Below are 20,219 nucleotides of genomic sequence, written 5' to 3'. Positions count from 1 at the left end.
CAGCTGGGAAAAAAAAATTGTCTAGAAGTCAGAATTTTTTTTTTCTTTTTTTAATAACTGCACATTTTCTTTTATCTCAATAGATTAGGTATTGGAAAACATCAGCAAACAGAAATGTCAGCTGAAAAGCCAGAAGAATTGTGGACGCAGATATATATTAGATGCGTTCTATTACATTATGCAACTCAGGATCAGCACAAAATAGGACCTGTATTCAGTTACTGCACTTTTTATGTATAATATGTATATGTGCACTTACAGCAAGTGGTGTTAAAAGGTGAACAGATCCTAAAAGTTACAATTTTCAGTAACAGATGTGTACACACACACACACACACACACACACACACACACACACACACACACACACATTTAAATGTCAGTTTTGTGAATACATACGTCTCAAAAATGGCAAATATGAATAAAGTGATGGAGAATAGAAAATTTGACGAGATGACTGCAATCTTGTCAACTGGCTCTTCACTCTCATTTGCTGTATCCATGCCTAGAAGAAATTCAGAGAATAAACTGTTCACGTTAAGATAACAAAGGAAGAAATAGAAACACATTATAAAAGCCTATGGCCCCATGCACATGACCCTATTGGTTTTACAGTCCGCAAAACCATGGGTGCGTTGTGATCTGTCAAACCGCAAAAAACCCTTGTTGTGCATCCATGCGTCATCTCAACTTACAGATCCACAACGATTCACCAGTATTGCTGAAACCGCAAATCCAGACCGATCTGTGTAAATCACGGTCGTGTGCATAGGACCGTAGAAAAGAATGGGTCCGTAATTTATCCGCAAAAACACAGATAAATTGCTAATTGGGGATTACTCGCACAGCAATAGACAGTGCTGTCATTCACAGAAACTTTACCGAAGTGGGTGCAGATATCCCTCTATATTTTGCAATACCACTGTAGATAGTGCCACATTGCCCACATAAACAGTGCCATTGCCCACATAGTCCCCACTGTAAATATTGCTACAGTGCCCACATAGTGCCACAGTTCTCCCTATAGATAATGCCCACTTAGTGCCACATGCAGTGCCCATGTAGATAGCGCCAGTGTCCCCTGTAGAGTGCCAATATAATGCCACAGTACCCATGTAGATAGTGCCACACCCCCTGTATAGCACCCCCTGTAGATAGTACCACACCCCCTGTAGATAGTACCACCCGCTCTGTAGATAGCAACATCCCCCCTGTATTTAGCAATATCCCCACTACAGATCGTGCCGCCACCCCCCCCCCCCCCTGTAAATGGCACCCCCTTCCTGTAAATAACACCACTGTAGCTCCCTGTAGGAGCAGAATCTCTCTGGCCGAAGATTACACTCCTACAGGAAGCCCCTGTCCATATATGGACAGTGATGTCAGGGGTTAATTCTAAAAGCAGAATATCCTGCCGGAGCGGGAATTTCGCTCCAGGAGTAGCCCCTGACCTCACAATTCTGCTCCTAGAGAAAGCCACTAACGTCACTGTGCAAATGAACAGTGACGTCAGGGGCTCTGTCTAGAAGCGGAATCCCCGGCCAGTGCGATCTGACACCGGGGATTTCGCTCCTAGACTCGGTTCAGGAGGCGCTATTTACAGAGGGGGGCTGCGATGCTATCTACAGCAGGGGGTTTGCTATCTGCAGTGGGGGGGGGGGGGGGCACTATCTACAGCGGGGATGGAAAGACGGCGGGGGCTCCCTCTAGGAGGGGAATTCTCAGCCAGAGCGCTGGCCGGGGATTCCGATGCTGGAGGGAGCTTAGGTGGCGCTATCTACAGACGGTTTTTTGGGGGTTGTGGGTGGCATTATCTACAGTGGGGGGTGTATTCTGGGCCTCTCAAAGCCCCGGCAAACATGAGTGCAGTGCTGCACTCATTAAACCTCTTCTAGGCTGCCGACGTCTATACACGTGCTAACTGCACGGGTCATCGGCAGTTAGAACGTATATAGCCGTATGGCAGTCGTGAAGGGGTTAAGGAGGCCTTTTTTTAGTATCATTTTTGCTTATAACCACTGTTGATTCAATGTTGTATAAAGGTGGTTGTGCATATAAATTATTAAGTTATATAATAAGCAGTGTGCTTTCTCAAAAATATAGATTTTTGTAGCATAGTAGCTGTTTGGGATGCGCACTACACACTGAATGGCCACTTTATTAGAGACACCCATCTAGTAGCACTTTGGACCTCCAGAACTGCAGCAATTCGTCGTGGCATATTTCCGCTAGGTGTTGAAATACAGGAATACATTTTATTTTAACCTAATGTGACATGTACAATAACGTTTCTAGTATGTTTGTTTATATATGGCAGCGTTACCTACTTATAATTTTTAGTCACGTGACCGCACCGAGAGTAAATATTTATTTTCCGGCGACGTTACGTGTTTTTGCTCAGCCAGCATTTCCGGGTGAACAAAGGCACAGCGCGTCATCAACTACATTTACAGGCAGCGGGCCGGGCAGATGTTTCATGAGCTCTTCAGAGCTCCGCCTCTGGGCCCACTGCCTGTAGACGTAGTTGATGACACGCCGTGCTTCTGTTCTGTCGGAAGTGCTGGCTGAGCAAAGACACAGAGCGTCAATCACAGTACACGCCCCTCCTCCTGTCTCGTCGTCCACGCCTCCTTCTTCACTCTTAGGTATGTTCACACGCTTAACCAAAAACGTCTGAAAATACGGAGTTGTTTTCAAGGGAAAACAGCTCATGATTTTCAGACATTTTTTACGGCCGTGTTTGGAGCGGTTTTCAATAGAGTCAATGAAAAACACCTCCAAAAACGTCCCAAGAAGTGACCTGCACTTCTTTTTACGAGCCGTCATTTTACGCGCCGTATTTTGACAGTGACGCGTAAAATAAAGGCTCGTGGGAACAGAACATCGTAATTCCCATTGAAAGCAATGGGCAGATGTTTGTAGCCGTATTAGGGGCGTTTTTTCAGGCGTAAAACACCTGAATTACGTCTGAAAACAGTGCGTGTGAACATACCCTTTAGAGTTCCCGCACTGCCTGTAAATGTAGTTGATGACGCGCCGTGCCTCTGTTCAGTAGGAAGTGCTGGCTGATCAAAGACATGGAGTGTCGTCTCTGATAGTACACGCCCCCTGCTCTCTGATTTAGAAGGAGGAGGGGGCGGCGTGGGTATTCCTCAATCTCTGCACGCCCTGATGGTTACATAAATACAGGTAAGATGGGGGGGGGGGGGGGGGTACATAAATACAGGACTGATGGGGTCATATGACCACCACCATCCCTGTCTATTTCCCCCCAACATCCCTGTATATAACTGCCATCATCCCGGTATAGGATGATGGGGGTTATACACCGGGATGGTGGCATTATGTCATCCCTGTGCATTACCCCATCATCGATGCATATACCCTGTGATCCCTGTGCATTACCCCCCACATTCCTGTATATAACCCCCATAATCCCGGTGTGATTGTGTGTGTGATTGTGTGTGTGAGTGTGAGAGTGTGAGAGTGTGTGTGTGTGTGTGTGTGTGTGTGTGTGTGTGTGTGTGTGTGTGTGTGTCAGTCAGACAGTGTGCAGGGAGGGAGCTGGGTGCCTGTAATTAGAGCAGGTAATGACCCTGTGAACATAAAGGGGTGTGGCAGTATGCAAATAGCCAAGATGCTGTGGAGGGAGGAAGGGCGGATATAAGCTGTCTCCTCAGATGCCGCAAGGGATCATGGGTATGGTGGGTTGCAAGGGATGTAAACAAACAAAGAGCAGCAGTGACGATGGAGGTCAAACAAACTGGTTAGAAACTATGTAGGGGGTTTTAGGGAAGGCAAATTAAAGGGAAGGTGTCATGACATTTTATTTTTTTTATATGTTATTGCTTTTAGTATGTCATTAAAATAAATTTTATTTATTTGTGTTTTTGTGTTGTACTTTTTTCCTCTCTTTTACTTCTCTATGGGGGCTGCCATTTTTTTCATCTCTGTATGTGTCGATTAACGACACATACAGAGATGGAATACGGCACATACATCCCCAGAGAGAATGCGCCGCTCCCACACAGTCCAAAAGGAAGGTCTTCGGCAGAGAGACATCCGGCGCCATTTTCATGTGGACCGGAAGCCGCAGCCGGACAGTAAGATGACTACTTCCGGTCGCAGCTTCCGTCCATATGTTCAGAAGCGTGGAGTGTGTGTGTGTGTGTGTGTGTGTGTGTGTGTTATACTGTCTGATTACCACTGTATCTAATCCTCCTACACTGTGCATTCGCTCAAAAAATGGCGGCACACAGTGTAGGAGGTTTGAACATTCAACCCCCTCCTTTCTCCTGGCACTAGCCAGGATAAAGGAGGGGGGATTGTTTGAGCACACTAGAGCGAGTGTGTCTTCTCCAATTTTGCAGCATAAAGCAATGAGGTTGCTTTACCACATGCCAAAGCTGCAATTTTGGGAATTGCTCCCTCTAGTGACCAGCACATGGAAATGTTATAAATTAGAACCTAATTAGAAGTTAGTTGCATCAGCGGCGTTGTATTTAGCTGCAATTTGCTTGACTTTGCACCGTCTGTTCAGCAGAAAGATTCTGGACATCCTTATCTGAAAGATGTTCACGTCCACAGGATTCCCTTTCGCTGGATGTTTTTCCTTGATCACACTATTCTCTGTATACTCTCGACACAAGAAAACCTCACAAGGTTGGCAGATTTTTTTAAAAATACTGGCCCCGAGTAGTCTAGCACTGATGACCATGCCTCGTTCAAAGTCACTCCGATCGCTTGATTTTCCCTTTCCAATGTGGATTCACACTGGAACCGATCTACCCAAAACTTGTTTGCTTGTTTTTACACAGCACTCCTGGGTCATGTGTCTAATTTCCATACAGGGAAGCTCCAACTGTGAAAGGGCAGGGGTCTCTTATAAATTAGCCATTCTGTGTATATTTTTATTTGCGGCCAAATGTTGCATGACCGTTGTTTCAGCGTTTTTGAGAGAACAAGTAGACATTTGTGGTATATACGAACTTTACACACCTTGTCCATTATTGCTATAGCTTTTTGTGTGTGTGTAGCTTATATGCTAGTTCTAGTCACAAATGCAAGACTTAGGAATTTTCTAAAAGAAAAATGCATTATTAGTCATAAAATTTCATGAAGGTGTGCGTGACTGTAAACAGCAGGTTAAGACAACTGTAACTATGTCTGCTTTAAAAAATAAATTATATATATATATATATATATTATAAAATATATGAAAGGGATTAAACACCCCAAAAAGTGGATGTACCCCCAAACGCGCGCGCGCATATATATATATACACACACACACACACACATATATATATATACACATCCACCTTTTGGGGTGTTTAATCCCTTTCATATATTTTATCTTAAAATCCAACTTCGCACATTTATTTTTTGGAAGGCCCTTTTGTAAATAAAGGGTCTCATGGGGTCAGCTTTTTAATCCTTTCATGACCCAGAACAAAAATGTAGCCTTTGGAATGCAGCAGTCTACCGGTGATTTTTTATTTTTATTAATCTTACTCTAATGGAGTAGCCAATTATTGTTGGCTGGGGGTAATTATATATGTTTGTTGGAACATAAGATTCTGCGTGACAAACATATTAATGCCTGAGCACCTGTAGCCTATGCAAAATGCGTTCTTAATGGAGAAGTGTGCACTTTTTTGGGGGGAGAAGGGTTGTTTTGTGTCCTTTGATCTATTTTTCTTTATATTTTACTATATTTATTACTATTGAGGCTCAGGTTAGCAGAGAACACATGATCTAGGTGTTCCCTGCTGTCCCCATATACAATCACTGCCGTTATCTAATGGTAATAGCCCATTCCATTACGGTTACCAGTGATGTATATACACAGGCATGCCTCCGAACCCACTCTGAGAAACTCTGCAATGTCATTATTATTTCAGTTACCTGTCACAGCAAAGGATCGTGCTGTCACACTGACGGCTGGGAATGCATGCAGAAGTGTGCAGTGCCATGAAATAGAGCACATAAATTCACAAGCTTCTGAAACAGGGACCATGCCATTAGCCTGCTAATTTACGTGGCATGAGCAGGAAGTGTTTAAAATCACTAATTGCATAAATGTGGTCATGACTGTAAGCCATTAAGTAGGACTATAAGGCCGTGTTCACACCTTCAGGATTGTGTGCCTAAATCATAACAGAATCTGCTCACATTACTGCAGACAATACAGGTGAATGGGTTATTTTATACTCCATTATTTCGTGGAGATATTTTCCTGAGCAGGAGAATGAACATACTGTGGATTTGAAGAAGTGCAGGACGTAAACCGCGGATTAGCTCAATTGAATTACAATGGGGCTAATCCGCATGCAGATCCTATGCGTGTATTTTTGGCAATGGGGGCTGAACAGTAACACAACAGTATTAGATACCTTCAAACTCATAGTTTATACTTCCAATATGCCTTCCATGATCATCAACTCGATGTTCTCTGCAAGAAGAAGACACTTTGAACATAATCTTTATAATACAGATTTGTTGTGTTGGCACATGTAAACCATATAGAGTCAACACTTGGTCTAGTATTAAAAGGAAAAAAGCTTATTACCTGAATATTGCAAAGATCAAAATCATATTCACAATGCCAAGGAAAGCACCCATAAGAGATGGTGCAGTGTACATGTTCACTTGAAGGTCGATGGCTTTAAAGATCACTCCTACTTCTCCAATTAATGTAAATGCCGCCTGGAATGCTGAAATTCAGAAGTATTCACCTTGATGCTTTCACACAAAACCACAGGACGAATACCTTATCCATGACACCATTAAGAACATACCTACCAGGACCAAGAATGAATCCAAGCGCTTGAAAAGCACTAATATTAGCCATGGAACTCGTCCTTTCTGATAGGGAGGTGGCTCCGGCAACATATGATCGCACAACGGCTACGTTTCCTTAAGTATATAAGATGTAGAAGTGAAGGTTAAAAAATACTGGGGCAAACTTAGTGGGCACAGCATTAAAACTGACAAGGACTTCATCAAGGCTACTGCAGGAGGCATGTGCCATGTTTACCAAACAGAAATAGATCCATAGAATATCTACCCATCTATTGTAACTGCTTCAAAAACGTCATCACAATAGAGGAGCAGATGTATAACTGGTCAGACCTGGCACAGTGCTTGTGACAATTTCATAACCGCACCGGTGGAAAGATTACTGTTCAGTTCTGGAGCCGGATACGGTGTACCAATCTAGAACCAGTTCGATTATTTATTTTCCCATTAGGCTACAATTAGAACTTCTATGGATATCAACAGGCAACCCTTAATAAGGTAAAGCAGCAACAGAAAATGTTTAGGCACACGGACAACCTGGGTCCTGGGATTTGTCCTGTCCTATAGAACAGTCTGTCATATTAAAGAACTTTATCACATATTATGAGATATTCTAAGAAAAGTCAGATGAATAACTGTATTTCACATAAGATTGCATGGATGGGATTTGTGGTCATTAATAAATCTGCCACAAGGTCATATCTCCCTCACAATGATTAGAGATTGGTCGTGTAATGGCGGGGGTGGGGAGACAGACAAGTGAGCCCTAATCTACCCGCCACTCAGTCCCTGCCTACTTGCAACGACCCGCCCTAGGCGACGGGGTACAACTGGGCGACGGTCCTTACGCTCAATAAGTGCACGACAGACAAACAGACAAGGGTACACAGAGCTAGGGGGAGAAAGGGGCAGTTGCCCACGGCAACACCGTGAGCGACAAGAGAAGTGAACAAGCAGAGTCAAACCAGGAGAGTACGAGGTGCCAAACGCAGAGCAGAAGAGTAGTGAACAAGCCGGGGTCAATATGAAGCAAGGACAATAGTACAACAAACTGCAGCAGGGCCAGGAAACCAAACGAGAAGAATCACAAGCAAAGGAGGAACAGGAAAGGCAGGTATAAATAGACAGAGGGCGGGAGCTAGCTCCGTCTGGCCAGGCTGTGATAGGTTCTCCCACTCCTAAGCCTGCCATCCTGGGTGGTGGAAGATGGAGTTAGTCTCAGACATAGAAGCAGGTGCAGACTGTTTATCTATGGGCGTTAACCCCGAAGCTGTGCCTGGCAGATCCTTTACAGGTCGTCATTAGATTAGTCCTTAATTCCCATGTAATACATAACAGCTTGCGTCATTTAACTTTTTTTCTTTTAAACTGTAGAATAACATACCTGATCCAAAACCAACTAATGCTCGGGCAATGAGCATGTAATACTTGTTGTGTGAGGCAGGTACATGCACGTAGGCATAAAGGCAGCTGGCTGCTACCAAGATAGATATGGAGACCACAAGAGGTTCTCTTCTTGGCCTGTGGTTAGACCACAAACCAAACAAGGGTGAAGCAACCATCTGTCCCAAACTGTAGGAAGCTATAACCCAGCCTAGAAAGCTTGCATCAGCGCTTGGGTCGATCTAAAGAATGATAAAAGTGAAGGATGATCAATATGGACACCTTTTAATGTTTTGTTTTTTTTCTTTTCTACGGATTTTGGGTAAAAATCATCTCCCCAATAGGTCTTTATTGTTTTGCTTGTGCAGCCTGCATGTATTAACATACATTGCAGGCCGCTCTGTCCCGCTCTTAATCAAATCCATCAGTGTAATGCACAGACAGACAAATCTTCAGCTCATCTGTCTCCTCGTCTAAGCGCTCATAAATGCTGATTGTAGCGGAGTTATGATTAACTTGAGCAAAAAGTTGCAAAATATAATGTAATGTAGTTTCCACAATGAATCTAACCCAACAATGTTTTAATATTTATTAGCAAATAACACTTCAAATAATTAGGCAGTCATATAGACTGTTATTCATGGCATATCCATAGGATATGCCATACTTTCTGTTTGGCGGGGGTCTGAATGCTAGTTCCACTACTAATCGAGACGCCGCATTCCCGGTTAGGGTATGTTCACACGGAAACTCAAAAAAAACGTCTAAAAATACGGAGCTGTTTTCAAGGGAAAACAGCTCCTGATTTTCAGACGTTTAAGCCACTAGCGATTCTCGCTGCGTTTTTGGAGCGGTTTTCTATAGAGTCAATGAAAAACGGCTCCAAAAACGTCCCAAGAAGTGTCCAGCACTTATTTTTCTAAACGGCCGTTTTTCAAAATGGCCACGTAAAAAAACGTCCCATCGGAACAGAACACCGTTTTTCCCGTTGAAATCAATGGGCAGATGTTTGGAGGCGTTCTGCTTCAGATTTTACGGCCATTTTTCGAGTGTTTATGGCCCGAAAAAAGCTGTGTGAACATACCCTTACTCCTCTAAACCACAGGAAAATGGGGAGGGGAGGTTTAAGGGGTTTTCCCATCAGAGACTTGTGACATACCCACAGGATGTGTCATAAATGTCAGATCGATGTGTGTCCCACCTCTGGGACCCGTACCTATCTCTAGAACAGGACCCCCTAAAACCTGTTCTACGGCTCTGTGTTGTGGTTGAAGCGTGTGATTTCTGACCATGTTACGGAAACAGCATAGCTCGCTGAGCTACGCTGTTTCTGTAACTCCCGTAGTAGTGAATGGCAGTTACGGAAGCAGCATAGCATGGCAGCTACATGGTTTACGTAACTCCCATTCAGTTCTATGGGACTGAAACAGAATGGCTCAGCGAGCTGCGCCGTTTCCGTAAATTCATGGTCAGACAGGTTTTCGGGGGTCCCGTTTAAGAGATAGGTGTGGGTCCCAGAGCATCTATCTGATATTTATGACATATCCTGTGGATAAGTGATAAATGTCTCTGATGGGAAAACCCTTTTAAGCTATTCTCTCTCACATGTGTACGGCAGTCTCCACAATCTATGGAGTGTAACCATAGAAATCTATGGGAGATACGGAAACCTCTCTGGTTATTGCCCTGGGTATAAACTCAAGAATTAGTCTTACCGGTAATTCGGTTTCCATGAGTCCACCATGACAGTACACTAGGAGGATGATCCCTTGACCTCTGTAGGGACAGGACCTGAGAGAGGTTAAAAGGCCCCACCCTCAGCCTCCCACCAGTGTGTACCATATCACTACACCGGAATCAACTAGCTAATTTGATAGGTATGTTAAAGTCACATACCACTAAGAAGGTAGGGTGGGTAAATGTATGACGTCATGGTGGACTCATGGAAACCGAATTACCGTTAAGACCAATTCTTATACTCCACTTCGTCCCCCATGACGGCACACTAAGAGAATACCAAATAAGATGGTTTAGGGTGGGACTGCCGCTTGGAGTACTTTTCGGCCAAAGGCTAAGTCTCTGCTGGATGAAAGGTCTAGCCTATAATGTTTTGCAAAGGTAAGGGGGCTAGCCCAGGTAGCTGCAGTACAAATATGGTCTAAGGAGCCCCCCCCCCCCTTTCTGCCCATGATGAAGCTGTGGATCTGGTGGAGTGGGCTTTGACGTTGATAGGAACTTATTTTCCCTCAAGAAAAGAACAGTCTTTAGTGGTTGTTTTAATCCATCTAGCAATGGTAGCGTTTGAAGCCTTCTGGCCTTTATTTTTTCCCCAAAATTGGACCAGGAGGTTAGAGTCTTTCCACCAATCTGCAGTAACCTATAAATATTGTAAAACTGCTCTAACATCGAGACAATTACATTTTTCCTTTTTGAGTCTATGGATCCTGACAAAAATGATGGAAGAATAATTTCCTGATTTCTATGAAAGCCTAAGACAACTTTCGGGAGAAAATTAGGATCTAGTCTTAATACAATTCAATCATGTTATCCTAAAATATGGTTCTTTTCTAGATAGCGCTTGTATTTCACAAAGTCTCCTTGCTGTGGTTATGGTTGTTAAAAAGGCTACTTTAAAAGGATAAGCGTTTGATGTTTATGATATCAGTTGGTTCAAAGGGGAGGTCTGGTTAGGGCCCTGAGGACAATGCCAAGCTCCCACTGCGGAGAGGTGTGTCTAATATTTGGCCTTAGTCTTGAGGCTGCAGACATGAATCTTTTCACCCACCTGTGTTCTGCTAGCTGGGTGTCAAAAAAAAAAAAAATGTACTCAAGGCTGAGACTTGTACTCTGAGGGTGCTTGGTCTAAGACCTAGATCCAGTCCCGGTTGTAAAAAGTCCAGAATTTGTTGGATGATTCTGGTCCGTGGGTTGGTCTCCACACAAAGAGGAAAAAAAAATTTACGAATGCGCGCTCTCCTCTCTCCAGCTCTTACACTGTCCGTAGCAGTGACACGCCCCCTTGCCAGTTCGGCAGAAGACTGATCTTGAAAGCTGAAGAGTGAGGGCGTGCGCACTCGCTCTCCTCTATCCTCGTTCTTTCTGTAACACTGTCCGTATCTGATTGGATAGTGTCACAGCAATAGTAACACGCCCCCTATCTTCAGCAGCTCGGTTTCATCAGTATACGACCAGGTGATCTGGACTTCAATCCAGGACAACCTAAGTGAACCACATCACGAGTATATTATTCCCCATTCTCAGTCAGATGTAAGGTTTCCACTTGCCCTAAGGGTAGGTTCACACGCTAAGGCCTCATGCACACGACCGTATTTTTTCCCACCCGTAAATACTGGCGTAAATACGGGTCCGGTGTCACACGTATTCCACCCGTTTTGCACCAGTATTTACGAATCCGTGCCCGTAAATATGGGTCCGGTGTCACCCGTATTTACGGGCACGTTTTTGGCGGCAAAATAGCACTGCACTAATCGGCAGCCCCTTCTCTCTATCAGTGCAGGATAGAGAGAAGGGACAGCCTTTTCTGTAATAAAAGTTAAAGAAATTCATACTTACCCGGCTGTTGTCTTGGTGACGCGTCCCTCTCTTCACATCCAGCCCGACATCCCTGGATGACGCGGCAGTCCATGTGACCGCTGCAGCCTGTGATTGACCTGTGATTGGCTGCAGCGGTCACATGGCCTGAAACGTCATCCAGGACGACGGGCCGGATGTCGAGAGGGACGCGTCACCAAGGCAACGGGCGGGAGACCGGACTGGAGGAAGCAGGAAGTTCTCGGTAAGTATGAACGTCTTTTATTTTTATTTTTTACAGGTTTATACTGATCGGTAGTCACTGTCCAGGGTGCTGAAAGAGTTACTGCCGATCAGTTAACTCTTTCAGCTCCCTGGACAGTGACTATTTACTGACGTCGCTTAGCAACGCTGCCGTAATGACGGGTGCACACATGTAGCCACCTGTCATTACGAGAGCTCCATAGACTTCTATGGACTGTCCGTGCCGTTATTACGGCCTGAAATAGGACATGTTCTATCTTTTTCAACGGCACGGGCACCTTCCCGTGAGAAAACGGGAAGGCACCCGTCGCCAATAGAAGTCTATAAGCCCGTTATTACGGGTCGTAATTACGACCCGTAATAACGGGAGTTTTTACGGTCGTGTGCATGAGGCCAAGTCTGAAAATACAGAGTGGTTTTCAAGGGAAAACCGCTCCTGATTTTCAGCCGTTAATTAAGTGTAACTCGCGTTCTTCACGACCGTTTTTGGAGCTGTTTTTCTATAGAGTCAATGAAAAACGGCTCAAGAAGGGGCGTGCACTTTTTTCGCAGGCGTTATTTTACACGGCCGTTTATAAAAACGGATGCGTAATAAAACGCCCCGTTGGAACAGAACGCCGTTTTTCCCATTGAAATCAATGGGCAGATGTTTGGAGGCGTTCGGCTTCCGATTTACTGCCCGAAAAACGGCCGAAAATAAGCCGTGTGAACCTACCCTTAGACTCCTTATTATATACTCCAAGACGCAGGGCAGAACAATCAGACCTCTCCAATTCAAATATCAACCAGCAGGTGAGAAGTGGTCTGGTTTCCAAGTTATGTGGTCAGGGAATTTTAGGCGATTTTGCCTATGCTCTACAGCTTGTCTCGCAACACGCAGTATCTCCAAGACCTGTTAGATCAATAAGCCGGAACGTATGGCAGGTGCCCGGCGTGATGACGTCTTTTCACGTCCGTGACAAAACAGAAGTGTTTGGCTGATGTGTTTCATCCCAGCTGGGATTTCCTCAGAGCCGTTATGGCCATTAACATCTGACTGAGAACGGGGAATAATATACTCATGATGTGGTTCACTTAGGTTGTCCTGGATTGAAATTCCAGATCACCTGGTCATATACTGCTGAAACAGAGCTGCTGAAGAGCTTCAAATAGAGGAGTATATCTACTCCTTGAATCCTCTTTATATACTTTATGCGCTCTTATTTTTTGTCTGGAAAACCTGCAGCTAATAGATTCCGTTACAAGGACTATTTTTCAATCGTTCTACAATCTACTGTGCATATATTGCTTCCTATAGTGATTATACTAGGATTCTGTTCATTTTCCATTCTGGTAATTGTGGTTCTGCTGTTCCAATGCCAGGCCAGGCTATTTGGGCGACGTTTTAAGTTATAAATGGTTTGTTATACTATTGTGATTGGTATTATTCAAGGAAATGGTATTTATACAATCTTAGACTTTAATACTTTGGGCATTAAATTTAATATTTTCGTAACTCCGTGAGTGCTGGTTTTTGTCCGGAAAGGTTTTTCTTTTTTGTTCTGTATATTCACATGGTTTAAAACAAACATATTATACCCTATGGGGAAAACTCACAAGAGTGGATAGGCAGGAGACCTCAGATTCGACAAACTGGGACCCCACCGGATCGGCGCCAGGAAGGGACATGTTAGGAACACAGACCTCAGAGCAGGATGCATGTGGCAAGTATACTGAACACGCCGGTCTGCTTACCTGCTCCGCGCTCCTGATCCGGTCCCCGCTTGTGACGTCACTCCCGTCAGCTCGGTCGCCTGACGCTACTTCTGCCGGAACTTGTTCACTCCAGGCCGCATAGACTTAGCGGATTTTGGGAGGCCCCCACGCGGGTCGGGACGCCGGCGGAAGTGCTACACTCCGTCCGGCTTTAGTCTCACTGGACCGCAGGCGGACGGGTGCTTCTCTGAAAGGGGGAGGAAAACCGCCAGGCACGCTTCCCCCAAATAGTTACCGGTCGGAAGGAGGAAAAACCCAGATCCTGACCCCATCAAAAAAGGTTTAGGAGAAAAAGGTTTTTTCTTCAATCCCCCCCCCCTCCAGGGGGAGAGGATCCTCTCTCCATCCTGACCCCGTAGGGACAGGAAATACAGTGGTGGGAGGCTGAAGGTGTGGCGTTTTAACCGCTCTCTGTTCCCGCACCTACAGAGCTCAAGGGATCATACTCCTAGTGTGCCCTTTATGGGGACGAAGTGGAAATATTAAATTACGGACATTATAATCCGTAAATGGTGGCATTTCTCCCACTTTCTACAATCAGAACAGTCTCCCATTTTTTTTTATTCTATGGTGTTTAGTTTGCAGTCCAATTCTAAAATTTCTCAGAGAAAAATGGATGTTGGTAATAAATGCAAGGTGAGGAATAGAAGTATTTTTCAAAATTGGGTTCGTTTTTTCATGTAGGCAAAGGTGCATACTAGATAGCGACATTTTCTCCAATTTTGCTTATTTACTTCTTGTTGAGTTATCACCTAGATCATTTATTTTCCATATATTAAACAGCTAAATACAACAACACTAACCTTTTGAAGATATGGCCATATTGAGGTCACCACAATTGAAAAACCTGGGGGAAAAAAAACAAACATGATTTAGAACGTTTTGGGTATGTTCATACGCTCAACTAAAAACGCCTGTAAAATACGGAGCAGTTTTCAAGGGATAACAGCCTCTGATTTTCAGCCATTTTTAAAGCTACAAACATTTGATGCGTTTTTTTGCGGCCGCTTTTGGAGCGGTTTTTCTATTGACCCAATAAAAGACGGCTCCAAAAACGGCTCAAGAAGTGACATGCTCTTCTTTTTACGGGGCGTTTTTTTTAAACGCTGTTTTTTCAAACGGCCACGTAAAGAAACGCCCCTTTGGAACGAAACACAGTTTTTTCCCATTGACATCAATGGGCAGATGTTTGAAGGCGTTCAGCTTCTGTATTGTCAGACGTTTTTCGGGGCATTTACTGGCCGAAAAACGTCTGAAAATAAGCCGTGTGAACATACCCTTGGACTGAATCCTGAAGTTCTGAAATATCAGTCTAGAATAAAAAAGTTCATTGTGCGATGTCTTCAGGCTTATTTAAGCTGTGAACAGAAAGTCTGGAAAATGTAAGAAAACGTAAACATGTCAAAAGCCTTCCCGAGATTTCAGAAGAGCAAACAATGGCAGTTTTGCACATCAGGATACCCTCATTTTCAGGAAGAGTGTTCTTAGGCATGAAGCATTTCTGGGAACGCACTCTGAGACCCCATGCACATGACCGTAAAAACGCCCGTAATTACGGGACCATAGACTTCTATTGACCACGGGTACCTTCCCGTTTGCGTACAGGGAGGTGCCCGGGCCGTTGAAAAATATAGAACATGTCCTATTTCAGGCCGTAATTATGACACAGGTGGCTATGTGTGTGTGTGTGCAACCATAATTACAGGAGCGGTGCTAGGCGACGTCAGCGGATTTAAATTTTTGAATAAAGAGAAGCAGAGAAAATGGCGTCTGAGTGATCATGTGACGCTTTTCCAGCCCCCCTTTTTTTACGGGTCCGTAAATACGGGTGGCATACGGATAACGGACCCGTATTTACAGGCACGGGTCCGTAAGTACGGTTTAAAAACGTGCGACAACGGACCTGTATTTACGGCCTGTATTTATGGGAGGGAAAAAATGTGGTCGTGTGCATGGGGCCTAAAGGTGCTTTTATGCCGGCCGATGCAACGAGTGCTCGTTTGCTCCTTTCACAAGGAGCGAGTATGGGGACGAGCACTCGTTACTCTGATCGCTCGTCCCCATGCATTTGTATTACGTCGGCAGCACGTCTCGCGGTTTACACAGGGAGATGTGCTGCTGACAACAACAACATTTTTCACATTTAAAACGATGCAATTAGCTAATGTACGAGCGTTTGCTCGTTCATTGGCTGATCGTTGCCCTGTTTACACAGAGAAATTATCGGGAACGAGCGTTCTGTGAAAGGGTATAGGTATTGTGAGACAGTGACAGGTAAAGTCATTGAGGGAAGGTACATTTCCCCTAGAATCCGGTCATATGTATCCTAGGCTCCAGGGAATGAGTATTTTTTTGCAATAGAAATCTCTAGCTTTCCAATCTCGGCTTAAGGAAAAGCCGTAAAAAGGGCCTGGAGTTGGATTGGGGAAGAGCAGGGCGGGTTCCCCAATCCCTAGTCCATCTCTGTTTGTAGGACAAGGCTGCTGCTCAATTAGCTGCACCTGCAGCCTGTGTATAAAAAGGTGCAGACACAGTGTGTGTCAGTCTCACCCCTGACTCAGACCGGAGACTACTAAGGCTGGAGTAGCCTGTATTCTATGTGAGTAAAGACCTGTGTTACTTTGTGTCCAGTGCCTGGTAGGAAGGCACTTGGTATAGTGAGATAATATCTTGTTTAGTTAGTGCTCAGACGAGCAGGATTTATTTTGTATTTTGCCTTGTTGTACAAGAGGCTGTTTCTTTGACAAGAATAAAACACAGGCAAAGCCCTGTTATGAACTTTAATGCACGGTGTCCCTGTCTCTGGCTACTAAGAAACCGCTGTACCAACCTCTCCTGATGCTAAACCCTCACAGTATGTTCACACGCAAAACAAAAAACTCAGCCGTTTTTTTAAGCATCAAACGTTTTTTTTATGTGTTTTTTGTGGCTGTTTTTGGAGCTATTTTTCTATTAACACAATGAAAGAGGGCTCAAGAAGAGACATGCACTTCTTTTTTCAGGGAGTTTTTTACGCGTCGTTTTTTCAAACAGCCACGTAAAAAAACATCCCGTTGGAACGAAATGCAATTTTTCCCATTGAAATCAATGCCCAGATGTTTGGAGGCGTTCAGTTTCAGCTGTTTTTCGGGGCGTTTACGGCCCGAAAAACGGCTGAACATAAGCCGTGTGAACATACCCTAAAAGGGCCTTTAGAACTAGACTAGATGCACCAAATTTATCATAGTGCCTCATGCAGTATGATAAATTTTAAGCATCTTTGTCTAACTTTAGACTACCTCTTGGTTGGCGGACTTTAGACCAACCTTTTTACGCCAAAATGTTGGTGCAACGTGGCACGTGTTAAACCACTTCTCTTTTCACTGGACCACTCCCACTTGTTGAACAAGGCGCAAAAAGTGCCTGAAATAGTTAATATATGTGGTGGACAGCATATGGGCCAGAATTATGACTCAATTTGAGACAGAATTCTGGTGCATTTTGAATAATAAATCTGCCCTAGTAACTATAGAATTCTTAAAGAGGAGCGGTCCGCTCTCCTGACAGGTCTATTCTAGTAGATACTTGTATTACTCATAAAATAATAATTCTGGAGCATCTTTTTTAGAACTTTACATTGTGCCATTCTTCTGTTATTTACACGGATAATGCATGAATAAATGGACAACCAGGTGTTAACATTCCCTTGGTCAATGTCCCCTCTAAATATTGCCTTATTCAAATAAAATCACCTTTTGCATATTTCATCTAAAGGAGCGCTTGAGTTTATCTTTCAAATTATTTACGGGGTGGGAACCCTACCGACAGCACCCAGACAACCTGCAGAGTGCCACGGATTTCATCTACCTACATACTGTCACACTGTCCAATCAGTGCAAGAACACACTATAATGCAACGCAGAATTCTAAGAAACGCTCCAGAATTTTTATATTCTTGGGAAGTATTTACTAAAACAGACATCAGGAGAGCGGACAAGCCCTCTTTAAAAGGGTTTATCTGGTCTTGGTTGGTTTAACTTCAGTAAGATGAGTCACCTACTAATGTGCTGTCTTGTAGCTAAAAATGTCTCTGTTAGGCTCCGTTCACATCTGCGTCGGCACTCTGTTCATGGGTTCCGTCTGAGCTTTTCATCAGGGGATCCCACGAACGCAATCCAAACTGAAACAAATGGAAACCATAGATTGATATCAATAGTGACAGATCCGGTGCAAATTGTTTCTGTTTTTGTCACTGTTGTGCAAGGGTTCTATCATTTTGACGGAATCAATACCGTAGTGTGCTATTCATTCAGTCAAAACGACGGAACCCTTACACAACGGGGACACACCAGATCTGTCACCATTGAAATCAATGGTGATGCAAACGGAAACCTATGGTTTCCGTTTGGATTCGGTTCATGGGTTCCCCTGACGGAAAGCTCAGACGGAACCCATGATTGGAGTCCCAACGCTTGATGTGAATGAAGCCTAAGCCAGTCTCACATGCAGTGACATGCCTATGCTCCTGGTGTTTATCTCTTACTTGTGTGACGTCTTAAATTCTGAACAGATGTTATCTCCCCTCTCTGAAGTACGAAACGTCACACATCACATGACTCTTCTCTCCACTGCTCCCAGTTCTCCCCTCTCTGAAGTACGAAACGTCACACATCACATGACTCTTCTCTCCACTGCTCCCAGTTCTCCCCTCTCTGAAGTACGAAACGTCACACATCACATGACTCTTCTCTCCACTGCTCCCAGTTCTGCCCTCTCTGAAGTATGAAACGTCACACATCACATGACTCTTCTCTCCACTGCTCCCAGTTCTGCCCTCTCTGAAGTACGAAACGTCACACATCACATGACTCTTCTCTCCACTGCTCCCAGTTCTTCCCTCTCTCTGAAGCGATCGGGTTTCACATGCTGGTCAGCAGATAGAGCAGATCTGTGTTTCAGTAGCAAACTGAGTAATTACAGCACTACATTACACCTTGTAATTGAGGGGTAGGCAGCTGGAAATAGAAGCAATGTCTGTGAGAGTAGAGAGGAATCATGGGAGCTGTAGTCCTTTACAGGGTAATCCCGCCCACAGAAGCACTGCCAGGATCAAAACAAGAGGCTGCACAGAGCTCAGCAATATAGTGAAAATTAATTACTAAATTACGGCGGCATCCTTTTTTTCCGTATTTCTCATAATCTAGGAGGACCCCTTTAAGCCAACAGAAAATCAGAAGTCTGAGTAAGAAATCTAGAACTCACCTACACTGCTGAGGAACATGGTAAGGTACATGACTCGGATAGACCACCATCTGCTTTTATGCTCTTGTTGCGTTTCCACAATGAATCTTTAAAGAAAGGACCGGAAAATAAGACTGTAATACAACTCTGCCCAAATTGTATGATATCGTTGAATACAATTCTGTAGATGTAAATTCTTACGTTTTCAAGAAAAACGACTGAGGAGCATAGATTACAGTAATCTATGTTTATCTATAAACATAGAATGTCTTTCACGTAATCTAAACATTATATTCACTCGGCACTAAAAATGCTAATAATTTGTAAATTAATTGAGTAAACTACTTCTGGCACCTATAGAAAATAATAATAATACAAATGTGTATAAAAAGATAAAACGTGGTTTAGGATACTACCTAAAAACACGCAAGCAAATTCAGCCTGGTTTTTAAATCCACATTTTTTCCTAAGGAAAATGTCATAATATCAATCATATTATTGCCATACTACAGTATTTGCGCATCATTAACAACACAGGGCATTTGAGGAAGAGACGCAGGGATGGGGTGTCTAAGAATAAAGGCCGGATGACCGTCTCGTCTAACGTCAATCAACATTGACACGTCACACTTTTGCTGGATACTACGCGGTTTGGCACGGTGGAGAACAGACTGACCAAAATTAAAAGGTGCAATATTGAGATGATGAAAACTGAATTCTGACTATAGTTAGATCTCCAAATTGATCACTCAAACGTATTTAACCCTTCAGACACCAATGTGAATGGAGGTGTATTTTGGCTTTGCATATGCATAGATAATACAGAAAGTTCAAATACAACAACATATAAGAGACTCTTATTATTGGGAATCTGTCCCTAGGTTTGTATGCTGCACTATCTGACAGCAGCATAAAGCAGTTCCAGAGACCCTGATTCCAGCGCTGGGTCACTTACTTTGTAATATTCAGTAGTTTTCATAAAATCCCTGTTCATCTCCTGCAGTGCGAGCCAAGCTAGGGGAGCGCTCAATCAAGTGCTTGCGTTTAGGAGTCTTCGATGTTCAGGAGCTGCGGTTACCCCTTTCAACAAACCGGTCACTGATTGACAGCTTACTCCCTATGCACAGTATGGGGAGAGAACGGTCTATCAGCAGCGGGAGGAGCCCCAGCTTATGAATACACCTCGTTGCACTGCAGGAGATAAACAGGGATTTTATTAAAACTTTCGGATATTTTAGTGAGATAGAACTGGAATCAGGGTCTCT

The 20,219-nt window shown here is 43.9% G+C and overlaps 1 protein-coding gene across 5 annotated transcripts in view; it reads right to left on the bottom strand.

The window, feature by feature from the left end:
• The window catches only part of MFSD8 (major facilitator superfamily domain containing 8), a 31,942-nt gene that overhangs the window by 6,196 nt on the left and 5,527 nt on the right, over nucleotides 1–20,219 (bottom strand). For 3 of the 5 annotated variants that reach the window (XM_075860462.1, XM_075860458.1, XM_075860461.1), the window contains 7 exons: nucleotides 18,976–19,061; nucleotides 14,538–14,581; nucleotides 8,186–8,426; nucleotides 6,805–6,918; nucleotides 6,572–6,716; nucleotides 6,396–6,454; nucleotides 400–505 (listed from right to left, as the gene is read on the bottom strand). In XM_075860462.1, coding sequence (XP_075716577.1) covers nucleotides 400–505; nucleotides 6,396–6,454; nucleotides 6,572–6,716; nucleotides 6,805–6,918; nucleotides 8,186–8,426; nucleotides 14,538–14,581; nucleotides 18,976–19,061 — 795 coding nt within the window. The remainder of the gene's footprint in view (nucleotides 1–399; nucleotides 506–6,395; nucleotides 6,455–6,571; nucleotides 6,717–6,804; nucleotides 6,919–8,185; nucleotides 8,427–14,537; nucleotides 14,582–18,975; nucleotides 19,062–20,219) is intronic. The other 2 variants (XM_075860459.1, XM_075860460.1) reach the window with 2 other exon arrangements.

This window comes from Rhinoderma darwinii, chromosome 1 (genome assembly GCF_050947455.1).
Source record: "Rhinoderma darwinii isolate aRhiDar2 chromosome 1, aRhiDar2.hap1, whole genome shotgun sequence".
In the NCBI taxonomy this organism is placed as follows: Eukaryota; Metazoa; Chordata; class Amphibia; order Anura; family Rhinodermatidae; genus Rhinoderma; species Rhinoderma darwinii.
Note: the sequence above shows the minus strand (reverse complement) of the source record. Positions and strands in the feature narration are given on the sequence as shown.